Below are 19385 nucleotides of genomic sequence, written 5' to 3' on the forward strand. Positions count from 1 at the left end.
GGGATCAAAAGCTGAACTAACACAGCAGAATTTGATTAGCTAGAATATCTCCATGGAATGTAAACCATTTGGCATAACATATTATCTTAATAACAGATGCTGACCTTTTGTGTCCTTTGCTAATTGTTTCTTATTTGAATGGTATCTCATATCATTTGCATAGTCTTTTAAACGTTCAGTAACAAAAATATATTTTCTAAACATCCTTAAACTCAGCATCTTGTTACTTTCACAGACAATTTGGAAATGTGTTGTGCGACCAGAAGTCAGCAGAGAACGTGTATGGTCTGGGAGAACGGAGAAGCTGAGCTAGTCAGCACCATAAAAACAAAAGAAGAGCCCTCTTGGTTCAGACCTTGAGGCCATCTCTCCCAAAATTCAATTTCCAACAACCAGGCAGACAGATGTACCTCATGCCCTGCTTTGGGTTCCCCATAGGTATAGCTGATTGGTCAGTGTAGGAAACAGGACACTGATGAACTAGGCCTTTGGTCTGAACTAACAGAGTTCTTCTAATGTTCACCTGCTTCTGGAAAGCCCACAAGCCATCATCCCAGTAGTTATCTCCCCAAAGCTGAAATTCAGAGCTGCACTGCCTCTGGATTTCATTTAAGAACTTAACAATTTTAATGTTGGATCAGACCAAAGGACTGTTGAGTAACCCACCATCTGGCTTCCCACTGTGGTTCCCCAACTGTTGTTCAGAGGCATGTTGCCCCTGATACTGGCAGTGGCATAATATAAGTCATAACTAGGAGCCATTGATTCCTTTAATCTTCATTATTTTTTTCTGATTTTAAGCCATCTAGGCTGGTGACCATCACTAGCATAAGTTTAAATATGTGTTACATAATGAAGAATGTCCTTTTTGTCCTTCCTGAATCTCTCCCCATCCAGCTTTGCCACCCATCCTCCATTATTCTCCCCATTTTCCCCAAATTATCTATTTATTTTTATTTCATAAACTCATACACCACTCTTTTTTGTAAAAAGCAAACCTCAAAGTAGTTTACAGAAAAAGTAAAAATTGAACTGGCACAGCATTAGGGAGAGAAAACATGAGTATTCAATAAACATAAACATGGTGCACAGAAGCTGATGGACACAGGCTGCAAGAAAGAAACCACCGGAGAATGCACAATTATCAGGGCCAGTTCCATCTTTTAGGAGGCCCTTGGGCAAGTTGACTTTGTTGGGCCCATCACTGACAAGGTCCATGCCTTTACTGGGGTTGTTGCCCAGTGACTTGTCCTCTCTCTATGGTCACCATATGCATATTATTACCCAGAGTGAAACAGGGCTGCTGCTCCTTCTTCTTCCATCCGTCATGATCACTTGCTTAGAAGAAATAAGTGAATAGACCATGCCAGCAAGTAAGAAGAGCAGAACCAGGAGCTCCAAAATCATTAGGCCCCTTGCTAGGTTTGGGGCCTTTGCAAGCTCTAAAGGATGCTGATCCCAGGACTGGCCCTGTAAGTGGTCATCATAGTGGGTCAAATTATTGGCTCACAAAGTTCAGTGTAAACCATGTGAAGAAAGATGGACTTATGGGGCAAGATTCTTGGAATACTGTGAATACACCCTCTGCCTGGGGCTGTGGATCAGTAGTTACATGTGGCGTTCATCAAAGCCAAATCGTAAGATCCTGATAACTGGACCAAGTAATCTCTGTTCCTGTTGTAAGGCTATTCAACTTTAAGCATGGATTTAAAGAACTCACACAGGACACACTTGCTCATCCACTTCAATGTTCTACTTAACTGGGGAAATTGGAAAAACACTTAAATGGTGCAATCATCTATTAGGAATTTGACTCCACACTGTCATTTTGTATGCTTCATTTTTATCTCTAGAAAATATCTCCAGCAGTTATATTCAATTTCTATATAATGCCTGTTATCTTACTTTCACTTTCAGGTGTTATCTTTCCTTTTTTTAATACCACCAGCAGTATATTGCAGAAACAGTGATTATTGCATTGCCTTTGTGAAGGTTTCCACAATGAAAAAGAAATTTAGACTTTCCAAAAATGTTCTCATTTTTAAAATGATGCCTGACAAGCAAATCACAAATTTACTTTGGCTTCTATAAACAATACTCATCCCATAATGGTATGGTAAAAAAAAAAAAAAACTGTTTCTATAGGCCACATATCAGTTTTTCACATGTACCCACTACACGGTTGGAGCTGCTTCCTTCTGGTGCAATCAGAAGTGGTGGCTGTAAGCCTCTGAGCACTGGAAACATGGGGCCGGCCAACTGCCCTCATAACTCAGTTATCAACCAGCTGAGAAGCAGGTATGGTTATCATCAGCAGCAGCATCACTTTTAATTTGTATACTGTCTTTCTGCTTTACAATACCCAAGGCAGTTTACAAGCTGAAGAAACAAAGAATGTACACCTTATAACAATCTAATCCAATACAAAAATGTGATAATAAAACATAACTTTAAAATAAGCAAATAATAATAATAATAATAATAATAATAATAATAATAATAATAATAATAATAATAATTTATTTATACCCCGCCCTCCCCAGCAAAAACCGGGCTCAGGGCGGCTAACAACCAATAATATAAACAAGTTGATTAAAATACAATTTTTAAAAAGATTAAAATAAAACATTAAAACATTAGGATGCAGCCTCTTCATAGGAGGAGAAAAAAGAAAGGGAATGCTATGAATGGAAGTTCCAAGATGGTGGCGCGTTCATACGCGCGGTTCTGAGCTCCCAATACCTCACCTACTCACGCACAAAACTGGTAAACATCAGGCTCGCAAGAAAAATAGAGATAACTAGAGAGTTTCAAAGGTCCCACTGTATACCAAACTGCATAGTAAGACCTCCAGGGTCTCTATGGATTGTCGTCTGGAGGGGGAAGTGCCGAAAGAAGCAAAAGAGAAAAGAGCGAAAGCCAAAATGTGGTTGCAGAGCTGGTCTGTTAACCCGGCTTCGAAAAAGACCCACCAGACCAGTAAACAAAGTAATCTTCAACAATCCAATAGAATAGTATAGAATAATATTAAATATCAGCATATAAAAATTAAACAGAAATTCACTCTTAACAATTATAATAAATAATTTCTAAACTATAATCAATAAAACAAAGTCGCATCCAATTGGCCCTGCTCACAGGAAGCTGCTGGTCATTGTGACAGACTCCTTTGGGAGGAAAAGGAAGCTGGATATAGATCAAGTGAAGATGATGATGATGATGATGATTAACTTTATATCCCACCCTTCATTCCAAAGGAGCCAAGGTGGCAAACACACAAGCGGTAATAAAACCTCCTAAAAACAATTCCAATACAGATGCAGACTGAGAAAGATCTCTAGTTTAAAAAGCTTGCTGAAGGGGGAAGGTCTTCAGTAGGCACCAAAATGTCAAAAGAGATAGTAACCGTCTAATATTTAATGGGAGGGAATTGCAAAGGATAGGTGCCATAACACTAAAGACCCAATTCCTATCTGGGGGGAGCAGACCTCTTGATGAGTTGGTATCTGCAGAAGACCCTCTTCTGCACTGTGCAGTGTGATTGGTCAGGTATACAAGGGGGGAGATGATATTTTAGGTATCCAAGTCCCAAGTCGTACTGGGCTTTATATACCAGAACTAACAAATTGAACTTTGTCCAGTCAAGAACTGCTTTTAACGAAAATTATTGTTTTTTATTTGATTTTGTTCTTTTATACAGGAAATCAGATTGGTGAGAAGCGGTATAGAAATCTTTTCATTTACAAATAAATAAAATGTAAAACTACAAGCAGCTCCAGTGCTGCTGTGGCTGCCTGGGGAACTTACCTATTATACAACATGGCAAGATAATTAACCTCATGGTACATGCCTCCTTACTTGACAAAGTAGGTCCAGTTGAACTCAATGGGGCTTACTTCTAAGTAGACATGCACAAGTTTGTGTTGTTAATCCACTACACATCCGTCTCATGAAAGAGCTGTCTTAGTTTTCTTTGTCCGCACGTGCACATATTGCATTATTTCAATTTTATAACGTTTTATTACTCGCAAACAGCATCTTGTAATAATGTACTTGATTAATCCTCACAGCTGAGTTGCAAATCTGTTTCTGCAACCTAATTTGTAATTATTGAGAGGGAACTTTAATTCAAATGCTGCAACGTTCCAAATTACTAAATTAATTTTGTCTACTTCCACAGATAGCATTAATGCTTAAGTGTTTCTGCTCTTTCCTGTAGTCCATTAAATTTCTCCAGATATTCCTACATGGTTTACAAAGGGTGGGCTCAGTGACAATTTGCATTGAACATCATTTTTTAGTTGGCTTCTCAAAGGCTTTACATTTCGCAGGGAAATCATTAGGTCTTTGTGTTGGGATTCCCTTGTTCTCTTTAGCAATAAATTTATGACTAATTATGAGCATTAATATCGAAAACTTTGAATTCCAAAATAAAAAAAAGATATACAGATCAATCCTTTACTTATCTACTTAAAAGTAAGCCCTGCTGAGTTCAGTTGGACTAAATACTAGGCAGGTGTGCATAAGGACTGTAGCCTTATGGTGCAAAGTTTGAAACATAAATATGGCAAAAGTGTTACATATCCATATTTTTCAGTGTTATTCATTAATTATTGTAACTGATACACTAAATATTGAGATTTCCCTCCTAAATTGTAATAATTTAGTCTTTATTGCAAGATTAGGTACTTTATTATTAAATGAATATTGCATTCCATACCTATGTTGTAATACATATAAAAATAATCCCCCCCCAGCAATTCACTTTTTTCTCTTAGCAAGACAGACAAGCATTCAAAACTGCGTAAAATTAGCTTAGCATTACCAAGACTTGCTGTTCACCATGCCAAGGGGTAGGGGGTCAAGTGCATGCTGGAAATTAATACAGGACTTTCCGGATGTGGCAGGTAAAATTGCAATCAGCTGTGCATCTGGCACTGGGCAAACACACACACAAAACCCAGAAGGCTGTGAAAATGCTCTAAAGTTCTTGGGTATAGAGCTAGATTAGATGTAGCCAAGTCAATACCATACAGAAGGAAATGTGCTACCTGCGTAAATCAGTGGACTATTTCTGTTGTGCCATCAAGGTAACCTTGGCTTCCCAGATAGCTGTGTTTGAACAGCAATTTAGCATTATTCTGGTTGGCAATATGTTTTATGAGAGTGTTAACAGCTGGCACACAGCATAATAAAAAGCATCACCAGTTCATTACAATAACAAATCTGATAAGGTGCTCTCCTGTTCAGTAAAGCAGCTCTTTCGATGTTTCTGCCCAGATAATGCACAAGCAGCTTAATTATCTACTTCCTTCCACCTCACCTTGCAACCCGGGACCTATCAATCACACACTTGAAGACTTAATACAACCAATTTAGATTACAAACAGAAACAGCATGCACCATATCCCCTGGAGAATGGGGATAAATTTTTCAAGGAGGAGCAAAACTCTCAAGTTTTCTATTAAAAAAATGGCAGCTCTGTATCAAGCCCCGCCCTCTCCCCAACTTACCCTATGTCCTGACATCATTATGGCTTGTGATTCCTCACCAGTGACAACCAAAATGCCAAAAACGTCATTGCAATAATAATAATAGCAGAATGAAAAGCTGAATTGGATGTAACTCCATTTTGATGGCCCCATGGTTACATTAGGGCCCTCTACATGATCCTCCCAAACTGGGCATCTGAAGAACTGAAGGGGCTTTGTTCAACTAGTTAAGTCATGTTATTTGCACCAATTAAGAGAAACAAAATCTTAAACTCTCTGGAATTGCTTTTCAGCCTCATCACCAGTTTTATGGTGAATATAATATGTCATTTAATTCCTCCCAGGATATTTAATTTTGCCAGTCTTTTTAAACCTCTGCACCGTGTACCATTGCATCATATATGCTTGGTCACTGTTACTTGCAGTACTGCAAAGGAAAGTTACTGTAACTTACCAAAAGTAGTGCCGTGGTGCCACTGGAGTGCCAAGACATAAAGTTTCCAATTAAAAAAGAGCTTTCCTGATTAATGTCCAGGAATCCAGTCTCTCACCCCTAATTTCCTACAGCAGCAGAACTATGATTTGTTACCTCATCCCTTCATATGTGAACACATGTGGGAAGTTTTCAATTACTATATTTCCTTTAATACTGTAGGCTCTGCTCTATCCTGAGTCTAAACAAAATGCCCAGCACCATCACAAATCTGCTTGGGCAAATGAATACATTTTAAATTGGCACCAAATAGAAAGTAAAGTAGGTATCGTCTGTATCTGGGATAGAAGGGCATTCCAAAAGCAGGGCGCTACCAAAAAGAAGGCCCTTTCCGGCATCCTGATTGGATTTTACTTTGATTCTGACTTGATTTTAGGATGTAGGATGTATTTTAATTGATTGCTTGATTTTATGGTAATTTGTCATATATTTGATGTTAGCCGCTCTGAACCCAGTTTTGGCTGGGGAGGGCAGGGTATAAATAAAATTTATTATTATTACTTATTATCCCCATGCACTGCCCCTCTCTCAGAGATATTGAGAGGGGCAGGCTTCTACAGGGAGAAGCAGCAGCATAACAGCAACAGCTCACTCAAAATAAACATGGAAATGGCGGAGACAAAAATAGATTGTGTGAATCAGTTCTCAGTGGAGTTGCACCCTGTTACACTGACATTTTATTATTGTGGTTTGTCAACGCTGATAGCATCAAGCAACAAAGCATAGTCTCACTGAAATCCTCAGCATACAAGAGACCTTTATTACGTATTTCCAGATTCCTTAGATTGTTCCTTGCAAGGCAGCATGAGCTTTCATCTGGCAGCCTGTGATCAGCCACACTTAGAAGTGCTTTATTTTCCAGAACACAAACTAGCTTCCTTTTTTGGTGTTCTCAGCTAGGACACATCCCTTCCATTATGTAGCCATCTCAATATGTCTCTGGGCTTTTGTGTGTGTGTGTGTGTTTTTTATGAATATGTTTGGCGCTTCCTACCAAGCTAAAATAAAGTTCACAAGAAGTTTTAGCATCCGCATTCCTTCAACAGAGGCTTGCTGAACTGTCACCATAGCAACACCAAGGAGACTTGGAATGTTTGCCCCAAATGTCAGTGCGCTTTTAAAAATTGTTTTATTTCTATGAATTCAAACAACAAATCAACTCTGAACAAATGTCATACAGCAGGGTAGTATGTGTGAAAAAAATATAATCTAGGCTTGAAGTGTTCAAAGTCTCTAGCTTATTAGCTTTCCGCTTCATCTTCCTCTGAACTCACCTGTAAATGCTGTTGGAGAAATATAATACAAATTTGCACTGGGGGAAGTAAGTGCTATGGGAGATCAGGGAGACAAGTATGACTTGTTCTGCATTGCCAAGGTACTTGATCCTACACAAAACATGATATTCATGGTTCTCACATCATTCACTGGGCTTTCGTCTTCCAGTGGTTAATTGTGCTTCTTCCCAGATTATCCACCCAGTAATTCAATCTGTTGCATGAATACAAGATCAGGTGGCTACACATTTTGACTAGGGGCTACACATTTTGACTATTACGCCAGTCTAAAAGGAGCTCGAACCGGCCAAGAACCAAATTCCTATCTTCATGGATGTACTGGTAGAATCCAACCTGACTGTATTTATTTAGAAAAGGGATCTTGTGGGTTATAGGTAGGTGTTCATTGAAACTGTCAGTTCAGTGTGCTTTTGTAGTGTGTGTGTGTGTGTGTGTGTGTGTGTGCGCGCGCGCGCGCACGCACACAGGGAATAATATTTTATTATCTTTATTAATTTATGCCCTACTTTTGCTATCACAGCTCACAACTAAATATCCCATAAGCATATAAAACCATTTCTTCTGCAGAAAATTTCGACAACAATGCACCCATAAAACAACTTTATAGCAATGTCTAAAGGAAAATGATTTAGCTTGCCAAGGGGGAGAAAACGCCACAGTTTATATGCTCTGCCAAATCTTGGTGTGGAGGCTGTTTCAAAGCTGGACCACCAGCTGTGGAAAGCCACCCCCTTCTTTGTTGAAACATCCCTTCAAGAAATCAGGGTGTTTATTGCCATCTTCTGTCAAGCTTCTCCTGGCCCATAGTATTATAAACCAGAAAAGGCAAGCATCCAGAGATTAAGGTGGCTGCATAAGACACTCTGTTGTTGTGCAACAGCACCAAAACAACTTTAATTGTGCAACCTAAATTTTCTGCTATACATAGCAACAGTCAGAAGCGCTCGTTAAGTCAGTTATCTGAGAAGTAAGTGGAGGAAGATGCAGTGTGTGAATCCTGATAGGCAGAACTTATTCTCACTTTTTGCTAAGCAAACCAGAAGTATATTGTAACGTCTCACTCACTGTTTGGTCACTTCAGTCATTTTTGGCTGTTCCTTCTTCTTTCCTTCAGCAGTTGGTTCAATGGGAGTAAGCAGCACAGCAGCACACGAGACTATAGACTGGTGTGAATCTTCCCGGCAAACTGCAAAATAACAGTAATTTGGTTACCACCAATGTATTTCTGGCTTTTCCTTTCCGACATTATTTTAAACATGGGCTTCTCCACTAACTGTCTGAAGCGATATAGTCCAGCAACAGGTTCACTGCACAAGTTTGCTGGTTGCATGCTTCAGCTCTGAATTAATGGGAGAATGGAAAGTTTAAGCAGTCCTGACATATGTAGCTTCTTAGTGCCTGATGTCCACATTAAGGCCTCAGCTACTCTTGAATGCTACATTTCAGAGCTCAGATGCCATTTCAGCATGCAAGATACCAAAAATCATGGAAGACATTGGGTTTTAAAAGGCTGCTATACTTGCAGTTATAAGGAACTTGTGTATTCATACATCTTGTGTGTGAAAGTATATACAAGACACTAAAGCAGGGGTGGCTAACTTGTGGATCTGCGGATGTTGTTGGACTACAGCTCCCATCATCCCCAATCACTGGCTATGTTGACTTGCTCTGCTGGGAGCTGTATGGCAAAAACAGGGTCAAAGGCTCTCCAGCTCTGCACTAATGCCATGCTTATTTTTGTTCTCATTTATGAAGTATATAGCCTTCTTTTCAGTCTTTTCCAGTAATGCCCAAACTATGAAAGCATCTTGGATAATCAACTGTGAGCAAGGAAAACCTATCATGAAGCACAAACATGAAAATTTCCCCTAAGGTGAACTTGTGATTGAAAGGGTTAGCATTATTAGCACCATTTCTTTCTTTCTTTCTTTCTTTCTTTCTTTCTTTCTTTCTTTCTTTCTTTCTTTCTTTTAAAGACATCTGGGAATCATAACTACCTGACAGCTGTTAGATGTATCTGAAAGTAGATGGGAGATTCCACACAGTTCCCAGTGGTCAGGTACGTAGCATAATAAAAACCAATGCAACCTACACTAATTAGCAACCCTGCTGAGATAACTGCATCATTGGTTACTTATCATATACTTAACTATAGCTTTTGCCCACTGAGTCACCTCCCTGGGGCAAAGATGGTATAAGAGCAACATTCACAGTGTTCTGCTATTTGTTAAACATAATCTCCCTGCAAACATACAGGAAACCTTGACCTTTATGTTCTAGCTATCACTGTTCTCCAGCATCAGGTTCAATCGCAAATAGCAACTCAGCCAGCCCTTCTTCGTCCTCAAGTTCAACCAAAATTCATGGCTCCACAGTTTATGTACCAAATACTGACACCACTAATACACCAATACACTAATACACTGGTGGGGAAAGGCCATAACTCAACAGGAGAGCATCTGCCTTGCATACAGATGGTGGTATTCAGCAGTAGTTGTACTCAATAGTAGAACAACAAGCAGAGAGTTGGATACAGCCCAGAAAGTTCCAAACTCAATCCCTGGCATTTCTAAGTAGGGTTGGGAAGCCCTGGGAAGCCTCTGCCAATCACTGTAGCTCTCAACTGCATATACAGCCTCCACTGATACAAAAGGTTCCCTGCTGCAGATGTTTACACTCACAAAAGTGAGGTGCAGGTGTGTCTTGAAGCAGGACATGGAAGACCAGCTTTTAAATCCCCACTCAGCCATTAAGCTCACTTGGTGATCTTGGGCCAGTCACTGCCTAATCTACTAATTCCCAGCCTAATCTACTTCTCGGGGTGTTGAAAAGAAAAACTGCTCCCTCATTAGAGGAAAGGTGAGATATGAATGTAATAAATAACAACAAGCAGAGATGAAAGAGTTGCATGGAAGAGTCATATAAAAATTCAAGATTAAAACCAGCTAAAACTATTTTCAATCAGAATGGATAGCTGGATAGAGTCAAAGGTCAGGGTAATGTGGTGTGCTATCAGCAAAAGGTGAAAGCTATATAATAAAAGTGTCAGACAGAAAAGGAGGATAGTTTAGAGGCTGTCAAAAAGAATGTCCTCTATTGGTTTGTTGCTTTATTGTTTAAAACAGTATTGCTTTTTATTGTATTATAACATACAATGGGATCATATGATGAAGGCTAGGGAATAAAACGCCCATATATAAAAATTAATGGCTTCGGAAAATGAGATTTTCAACTGGCACTGAACAGACCACAGTGTGGGTGCCCGGGGAGCCTCTATGAAGAGGGCACTGCATCACTGAAAAAGTTATAAAATAATTAAAGCTTACAAAGTGCCTGGCTGCTAGACCATGCCAAAAGCCCATCTAGTTCAGCCTCCTAATTCATGTTGGCCAACAAAACACCTATCAGATGCCCACAAGCAGGATATGAGTGCAGTAGGCCCTTCCCCACTTCTGATTCCCAGCATATCAAACCCCACTTGTGATTTGACTCCCTCTTTAGAAGCCACCTGCCTCACCTCATATGCCAACCTTAGTCCACATATGAAGGAGGGTCTTGTCTGATGTACATCTGCCTAGGTTCTTAGGTCATCCTCTGAGGCGTTCTCCCAGGCATCCATGCCAAATGAAAGAATTTATCCAGACTAGCAAAGAGCTGCAATTTATTGAGTTCATACATTTATGTGCTGTCTTGCAGCCAAAGCACTCAAAGCAGTTCCTAGTTTAAAATCACAGCTTACAATCTAAAATACATTATTTGAAAGGGAAAAGGGAAAGCAAATATGTCAAATGACAGCCGCCCCAGCTGAACTGGTAGAGGGAGCCTTGCTGACCCATCTCCCCCTCAGAGACAGACGGGAATGGATGCTGACGGAGGCAGCATTTGGGATGGTAAGGGGAAATGGTCCTTGAGGAGGACCTTTGGTTTTCCAATTATTGGGTACCAAAGCACTTTAATTAAAAACATTGATATTTCAGCGTTGTTATTTGTCTGTGTGTGTGTGTGTGTGTGTGTGTGTGAGAGAGAGAGAGAGAGAGAGAGAGAGAGAGAGAGAGAGATTATTTTTCTTCTTCTGCTTTAAGCAGGTGGAGGCCAGACCCTATGTGGGCTGAGCATTGCAAGGTAAAAATTTAATACATACAAACATACATAGTACCCTTAACAGGCCCATATTTTATCTTACATTTCAACATTATAGAAGCAAATGAAACTGATGGTGGTTAGCAGCAGTGGAATTGCTACAGAACTTCTGTTTTTTAAATCATTAGTTACGAGAATGCGATTACAGACGACAATGATCCCCAAAGGGTTAGTTGCTATAAATCTGCAATTAAGCCACAGGCCAGGTTCTTTAAACACTGCAGTCACAATGACAAAATTGTAATTACTGTAATAGGACCATTACTACCAAATGAATTACATCCTACAGCTTTATCTGTTTTCCTGCCTTCTTTCACAATAGTCACGAAAGAATACAGTTATATCTACTTCGTATTGTCAAGAAAGGATCCCAGTGGAGAAAATGCTGACTTACATCATCCTAATAGTTGGATTTAATGATACCAAGGACAATTGATTTGTGCTGCCGTCAACATGGTGAAATCCATAAAGAAATCAAGCTGTTCAATGCTATACTTGGTATAGAAAAATACTTGCCCCTGAATGTGTAAGTAATGCAATTTTTAATATTCCATCCTATACTGCTCTGCATGTTTCTATGACCTTTATCCTGGAAAGCTTAAGTATACATGCAAATTATTTACTTTAACATTGAAACTTACGTTTTGCTGACATTTCTGTCACAACTGAGCAATGCAAGCATCCAGAATAATGTTAAAATTCATAAAGCTACTGTTTTGGCCAGACCCTTTTGAAAACTACAAGGATCAAAAGAATCCAATTACCTCTGGGGATTTTAAGAAGTTCTACTGTACAAAAGAAAACAAACACACTGTATATACAGTACAGTTCCCTATAGCTGTGGGTGTCTGTTTTTTGTTTGTTTAGTGGGTTTTAGATTTTATTTTTATTCAACTTTTTCCAATATATAAATAATAACTTCCTCTTTTACCCCTCCTCCCACCATTTCAACATGATGTGCTAATTGTTGAAGGAACTAAATGCAGAGGTTAATTTCCTTCATGAGCACCCCATGCAGGAGATAAGCCAACAGGTGCATGGTCAGCCAAGCCAGTTGCTATGGTAATGGCCCACTGCCAACTATATACCATATTTTCCGCTCTATAAGGCGCACCAGACCACAAGACGCACCTAGTTTTTGGAGGAGGAAAACAAGAAAAAAATATTCTGAATCTCAGAAGCCAGGACAGCAAGAGGGATCGCTGCACAGTGAAAGCAGCAATCCCTCTTGCTGTTCTGGCTTCTGGGATAGCTGCGCAGCCTGCATTTGCGCACACACATTTCCCCTTACTTTTTAGGAGGGAAAAAGTGAGTCTTATAGAGCAAAAAATACAGTAAGTGATTGGGTAATGTCAGCTCATCGGTCAGTGAGTCAGTCTGTGTATCGGAGTCAGTCTTGTGAAGTGAATGAGTCTGTCTGTGCAACGTTTTGATTTGCTGGAGCAACAGAAATACTTTATACTTGTATGCATATATCTGCAAAGGCTACAAGTTGTATGTATAGATCAATGTCCAGAACTGTATTACTGAAACCTTATATTCTGCAAAAAATATTCTGCTATTTTGGACCTAAAGCTGTCTCGGTGTGGTGACTGGAACTGGGGGCGAATTCCACTGCATGGGTATCTAATCTCAGATTCCCAACACTAATTTGCGAAGGAAATTTGATATGAAGGAAAGAAGTGGGTGCAAGGATGCAGTCATTTTCTACTTACTGAAATAGTAGTACCTCCATCTTTCTCTCTCTCTCTCTCTCTCTCTCTCTCTCTCTCTCTCTCGTGTGTGTGTGTGTGTGTGTGTGTGTGTGAGAGAGAGAGAGAGAGAGAGAGAGAGAGAGAGAGAGAGAGAGAGAGAGTTCAGTACCTCAACTATACAGTGACATGGAGCAATTGCTTTGGTTTCTCCCCTTTCATCAAAACTCCATCAGGAGACAGTCTGTCAATCAGGTAGAGGAAATCTGTGCAGTCAACCACACATGAGGTTGTGACACACCTGGCCACACTGCAGCCATGACGGATAGCACTAGGAGCTGCCCCAGTTCAGTGCAGCTCAGCTCTTTGCCAGCAGGTTTACCAGTGGTAATACACAATTGAACAAGAATTCATTAAAAACATTTCTATGGTGTGATCCAAAGAACAGGGAAGCACACCCACATTATGAGCTCCCATACATTGCACACAACCAACGGGGCTTTTTCCTCTTCAATACTCAGCTTGTACAGAAGAACAACTTAGCATTAAACTATCAAAATGTCACATCATTATGTAATGGAGCTTAGAGCAGATATATCATTAAAGGGTTGGTAGGTCCTGAGATAATGTGATGCTGGTGCTTCTGGTTTGGCAGCATAGGAAAAAGACAACCCTGATTACGTTTCATCGAGCTATTATTATGCAGGAAGATGTCACAGTTTAATGTTTCCAGCATCGTTTTCTGTGAGGTTTTGTGGCCTGCTCATTATGAAAAGGGGGGGGGGCATAATCCCTGCCAGTGAGCTATATGTGTCTGTGGTATATTAAAGCTCTGAGCCCAAATAAGAAGGAATTCTGCCAAATTGCTGTGGATATCATGATTCTATGGTGCAACTATGTATTTTTACCCTTGGGAAAGGTCTCCCCCTGCCCATTTTGGCCTGTTTCTCAGGACTTTCCTGCAACTGTGCCCAATGGTTGCTAGAAATCATTCTTTTTTATTGCTCAAGCCCATTTGCCTACTATAAGAAAAAGAAAGAAACCACAGACACATTATTTTTTTTGCATGTTGTACCACTTTTCAAGCCATCGAAGTCTTTGTGAATCCAAAAACGAGCCAAGCCACAAATACAGTGGTGCCTCGCAAGACAAAATTAATCCGTTCCGCGAGTCTCTTCGTCTTGCGGTTTTTTCTTCTTGCGAAGCACGGCTATTAGCGGCTTAGCGGCTATTAACGGCTTAGCGGCTTTAAGAAAAAGGAAACAAACTCGCAAGAAATCGCAAGATGTTTCGTCTTGCGAAGCAAGCCCATAGGGAAATTCGTCTTGCGGAACGACTCAAAAAACGGAAAACTCTTTCGTCTTGCGCGTTTTTCGTCGTGCGAGGCATTCTTCTTGCGAGGTACCACTGTACATGTGACTTCACATACTTCCCCAGTCTCAAGGAGAGAAGATTTCCAGTGGGCAACCAGAAAATTCTTTGCTTATAATGCACAAGCTGAATTTACTAACAATTTAATTGCCCAGATTAAACTGGACCTCATTGAAACACATTTAGCTGCATTTTGGAGCGGATGATCACACACATTATTAGAACTTATTTAGGAACATACTACTAATTGGTTCACTAAACCTCTACTTATAAGAACATGATTTAATCTCTAGTGTGCAATTACCATCTTAGTTGATTGGAATTTAGGAACATGTCTAAAACTGATACTTGACATTTGTCCAAGGAACAGCAGTTTAACAGAAAATATTTAAAGGTGATTGCAAAATGTTCCAAATTCTAGAAATTTTACACATCTTATTGCACCTAGAGTTGCACTGAATATTTCCTAATTTCTTGGCTGGAAACAGTGCTTTTGGGTGGGCGGGCTTGGAAATGTTTAGTGACAAACCCATTAATCGTGTGAACATTCACTTTCACAAAGTGGCTGGGGCAACCCAGTCAGATGGGCAGGGTACAAGTAAATAATATTAATAATAATAATTAACTGTCATTGTGTACTCTAACTGATCCTAAGCAGCAATCTGCCAGGTTCTATGGAGCTGATTTCTTCTGAAAGAATTTGGGTGCTCATTTATATTAGGCTGGAATATTCAGAAATAAGGGGCAAACCCCTTATGGAGTTGGGTTGGGCTGTGGATAGAAGATAAATTTGTTCAGTTTACATTTTAAATAAAACAGTCCTAATCTGCTTGTCCCAGACTTATATGCAGATAGGAACCCAACCATTAATAGGCTTATGAAGTTCTCGGAATTCTGTGATGCAGTTTTGGTATTTTAATACAGTATGCAGACAAAAGTATGTATTTAAGAGGAAATGCATGGAGAACCATACGAAATGTGAATTTTAGGGGAAGAATGTGTACACAAGGCGTTCAATCTAATTGCAAATTGTTCATGCATTAAAAAAAAATCCATTACAGGAGAGCTATGATGGAGCACATGTAGAACTGATACAAAAAAGGAAACAGAATGATCTGGCCCAAGACTGGACAGCCCTTCAAACAGAAGACAACTTCCAACACAGGACTGTCATTCATAATGTAGGGCAAAGACCATCCAAGTACCGTATTTTTCGCCCTATAGGACGCACTTTTTCCCCTCCAAAAATGAAGGGGAAATGTGTGTGCGTCCTATGGGGCGAATGCAGGCTTTCGCTGAAGCCTGGAGAGCGAGAGGGGTCGGTGCTTGCGGAGAGTTGCCTGCATGCCGAAGCCTGCGCGCGCTGAGATCAGCGCGTCCATGCTTTGCGGACCTCTCTGCAAGCAGCAGGAGCCAGCGCTGGGCTCCCACGGCTTGCAGAGAGCTGCCTGTTTGGGGGCTGGGGTCGGGGGAAGCTCGGGCCTCCCCCCGCCCCAGCCCCGCGCCTGGGGGGAAATAATTTCCCCCCTTTATTTCCCCCCCAAAAAACTAGGTGCGCCTTATGGGACGGTGCGTCCTATAGGGCGAAAAATACGGTAAAAGCAAAGCTTCCCATTAGATGCATTCTATGCAATGTGTATTGTGGGGTAAACAGACTGAAGTGAAGAAACGTTTGTCCCATAGTCTTATTCATATTAAATACAACTTGAAAAAAGAAAAAGCATCAAACCAAAGTTGCTAAATACACAAAGTTGCTAAATACACATTCGGTAATGATTTCATTAGCAAACTCATATGTGGTCTAAACAAAGGAAATTCATTAAAATATATGGTCTGATCATGCCACAGCCTAATGAGCCATGTTCACAACTAAACCATGGTTTGTTTTAACTACGGTTTGGCATTATGTATGAGAGCAACAGCACTGCTTCACTGCTGTTTGCTTGACCACCCAACCCCAAATGCTCACCAATCTGCAAAGGCACAAAGAAAGGAGAATGGTGGGATAACAACCTTTGGAGAAACAAGTTGTGGCTTGCTTGTTCCTTCTATGAGATGATGCATAGTTTGTTGAAGAAACCATACTTAAACAATGACTTAGTGCTAATGTGAGAAAGCAGTCAATGTACTCAAAGACAAGCCACTCACGGGCTCATCCTGCCTTGAAAATATCAAATTTAAGCACCTGCTTAAGAGAAAAGAAATTCCCTTAATTAGGCCCTAAGCCAGAGCTTTCCAAACTGTGTGTCATGACATATTAGTATGACGGCTACAGTGTGTAGGTGTGTTGCACGAACACTCCCCGTGCACCTGCCGTTGCTAGAAAAAGGTTATCAGGCTTCCTCTAACTCAGCCCTCCAGATGTTTTGAAACTACAATTCCCATCATCCCTGACCACTGGTCCTGCTAGCTAGGGATCGTGGGAGTTGTAAGCCAAAAACATCTGGAGGGCCGAGTTTGAGGAAGTCTGGGTTAGTTTAACCTCCATCTTGCTAGTAAAACTGAATTACTGTGTCACAAAATGATGCATGTCTAAAAAGTGTGTCACCAACATGAAAAGTTGAGGAAGCTCTGCCCTAAGTAGAGATGTGTCCGTGTGTTCGTCTCTCTCTCTCTCTCTCTCTCTCTCTCTCTCTCTCTCTCTCTCTGTGTGTGTGTGTGTGTGGTGTTTTTCTATGCCCACATGGCTAAACATTGAAGTGCAATTACATTTCAGGTGCTGAGCAATACCACTGTGACAGTTTTTGCTGTTATTAGATACTCTGTGGTGTATTAGTTCAAATCTGGAAAATCAGAGAAGTTTAAAATAGAAGAGATTTTCAAACCAATCTCCCTGTCTATTGATTTCTCCCCCTTTGCAATAACTTCTCCTGAGCTTTCTACATCTCATTTTAAACAGTATTATCTACCATCAACTTACATAGTCTTCACCTCCACAGAATTGTAACCTCTGGATGATGTTAACTGGTGCGACGCAGCATACACCTGACCCAAGTCTCTTAGAAATATTCTCATCATCTGGGGAATTTTAAGTAGCATTTCAAACCCGAATAATTTATCCTCATGAAAAAGTATGACAGGTCTTTAAAGAAATAAAAGTAGCTTCCTTTTTCAAATTCTTCAACACACATTATTAAGGCATATTTGATGCACACAGAGACATAAAATGAAGAATATGGCACCTTGTACTTACATGCTGTCATTTCCATGATTCTGTACCAGAAATAATAATGCCGATTTTAACTAATTTCATGCAAAACATTCATCTATTACAACAGTTATCTGAAGGACAGTGTACACCTTATAATGCTGCTATATTAATTATCCACATAAATCAATAGAGAGAACACACAGTTAATTTTTAATCATTAATTAATTGTTTGGCTACTTTTCTTACTAAAGCTCAAGGCTTAATTAAGCAACAGAGGAATACTTTTTCATGTTTCCTGACAGCCATTGTTATGAAAGTGTGGTCTGATCTAAAAAAAAAATGCCCAATTAGGCATACGTTTTGTGCATTTCACATTTTTTTAATACAATCCCTGACACAAGAATGTAGCATATGTTAAAAATAAACACACACACACACCTCTCACACTGGATCAAACTTGCTATCTACAGCTGGCTCAACAACTGTTCCTGAAGTTTAGCTGAAACCCTTCACATATCTTCAGACGTCTCGTTTTTCAAACCAGAACATGCAGCAGTCATCCATTTATATCGACGGATGCATTTTCAAAATGTTTTTCATGCTCCTTAATCAACATTTCCAAAAGCATGTTACAAACAAAAATAAAACCACAATTATTTTCATGACAAAAACCACAGTCAACAGAGAAATACCAAAACAGCATAGAACAGAAGCATTGCAAACCGCCTTACAGTGAGTTATCCCATTAATCTACCTAGCTGAATATTGTCTACCCTGTGGAAGTGGCTTTCCAGAGTTTCAGGAAGGGTTTTTCCCAGCCCTGTCTGGAGATTCTGGGAACTGAAGTACAGTAATCATAGTTAGAACAAACCTCAGTTATCTAAGTATGGATGTCACAAGGAACTTTGATTGGTATGGAAACTCTCTGGCTCCTTATCAAGTGCACAGAGGGGAAGGGAAAGAATGTGAGGTTGAGGTTTCCGCAGACTTGTTCCTGTAACAATAAACCATGATTTAGTGCAGGCATAGGCAAACTCGGCCCTCCAGATGTTTTGGCACTACAATTCCCTGACCACAGCTCCTGTTAGCTAGGGATGATGGGAGTTGTAGTCCCCAAACATCTGGAGGGCCGAGTTTGCCTATGCCTGATTTAGTGTTATGTCTGCATTTTGTCATTGGTTTGGAAAAGTACTGTGATAGGTTTAGAATATACATGATGGGTACGTATATGAACAATTTGATGAGGCCTCAGTGTAGGTGATCTGTTAGGTATAAGTTGATAATGGTAAATTCATCCTCTGCAAAGTGGTTTGATTTTTTGTGATAACTTTGTGTCCTGCTACCCTTAGTTAAAGCTACAAAATTCATCGCTGGCTATATTTTCTTTGAAATCCCGGCAATGCATATTAAGCAACTAAATTACCATAAGCATCTGCATGCTACTTGGCAAAGCATGTATTTGTATATTTGATAGTTGCTGCCTACTTCTACTTACAAATGCTATCTGTGGCTGTTACGCAGGGGGGGAGGGGCGGGGATGATGCATGAGGTAGGTTGCGATAATATAGATGCACTTAGCCTGAAGTGTAAGAAGGAAAATCTCATGAGCTGATACCATGAGTTATTCCCCCCCAATACAATTATACATGCATGTAAAATTAGAATCATAGAATCATAGAATCATAGAATCATAGAGTTGGAAGAGACCACAAGGGCCATCGAGTCCAACCCCCTGCCAAGCAGGAAACACCA

The 19385-nt window shown here is 40.1% G+C and overlaps 1 protein-coding gene across 5 annotated transcripts in view; it reads right to left on the reverse strand.

Moving 5' to 3' along the window:
- Nucleotides 1–19385, reverse strand: part of CCSER1 (coiled-coil serine rich protein 1) — a 740630-nt gene that overhangs the window by 506653 nt on the left and 214592 nt on the right. For all 5 annotated transcript variants that reach the window (XM_081206994.1, XM_081206993.1, XM_081206995.1 and 2 more), the window contains one exon: nt 8346–8466. In XM_081206994.1, the coding sequence (XP_081063120.1) occupies nt 8346–8466 (121 nt within the window). The remainder of the gene's footprint in view (nt 1–8345; nt 8467–19385) is intronic.

Source organism: Podarcis bocagei (genome assembly GCF_964188305.1).
Source record: "Podarcis bocagei genome assembly, chromosome: 9".
NCBI classification, from domain to species: Eukaryota; Metazoa; Chordata; class Lepidosauria; order Squamata; family Lacertidae; genus Podarcis; species Podarcis bocagei.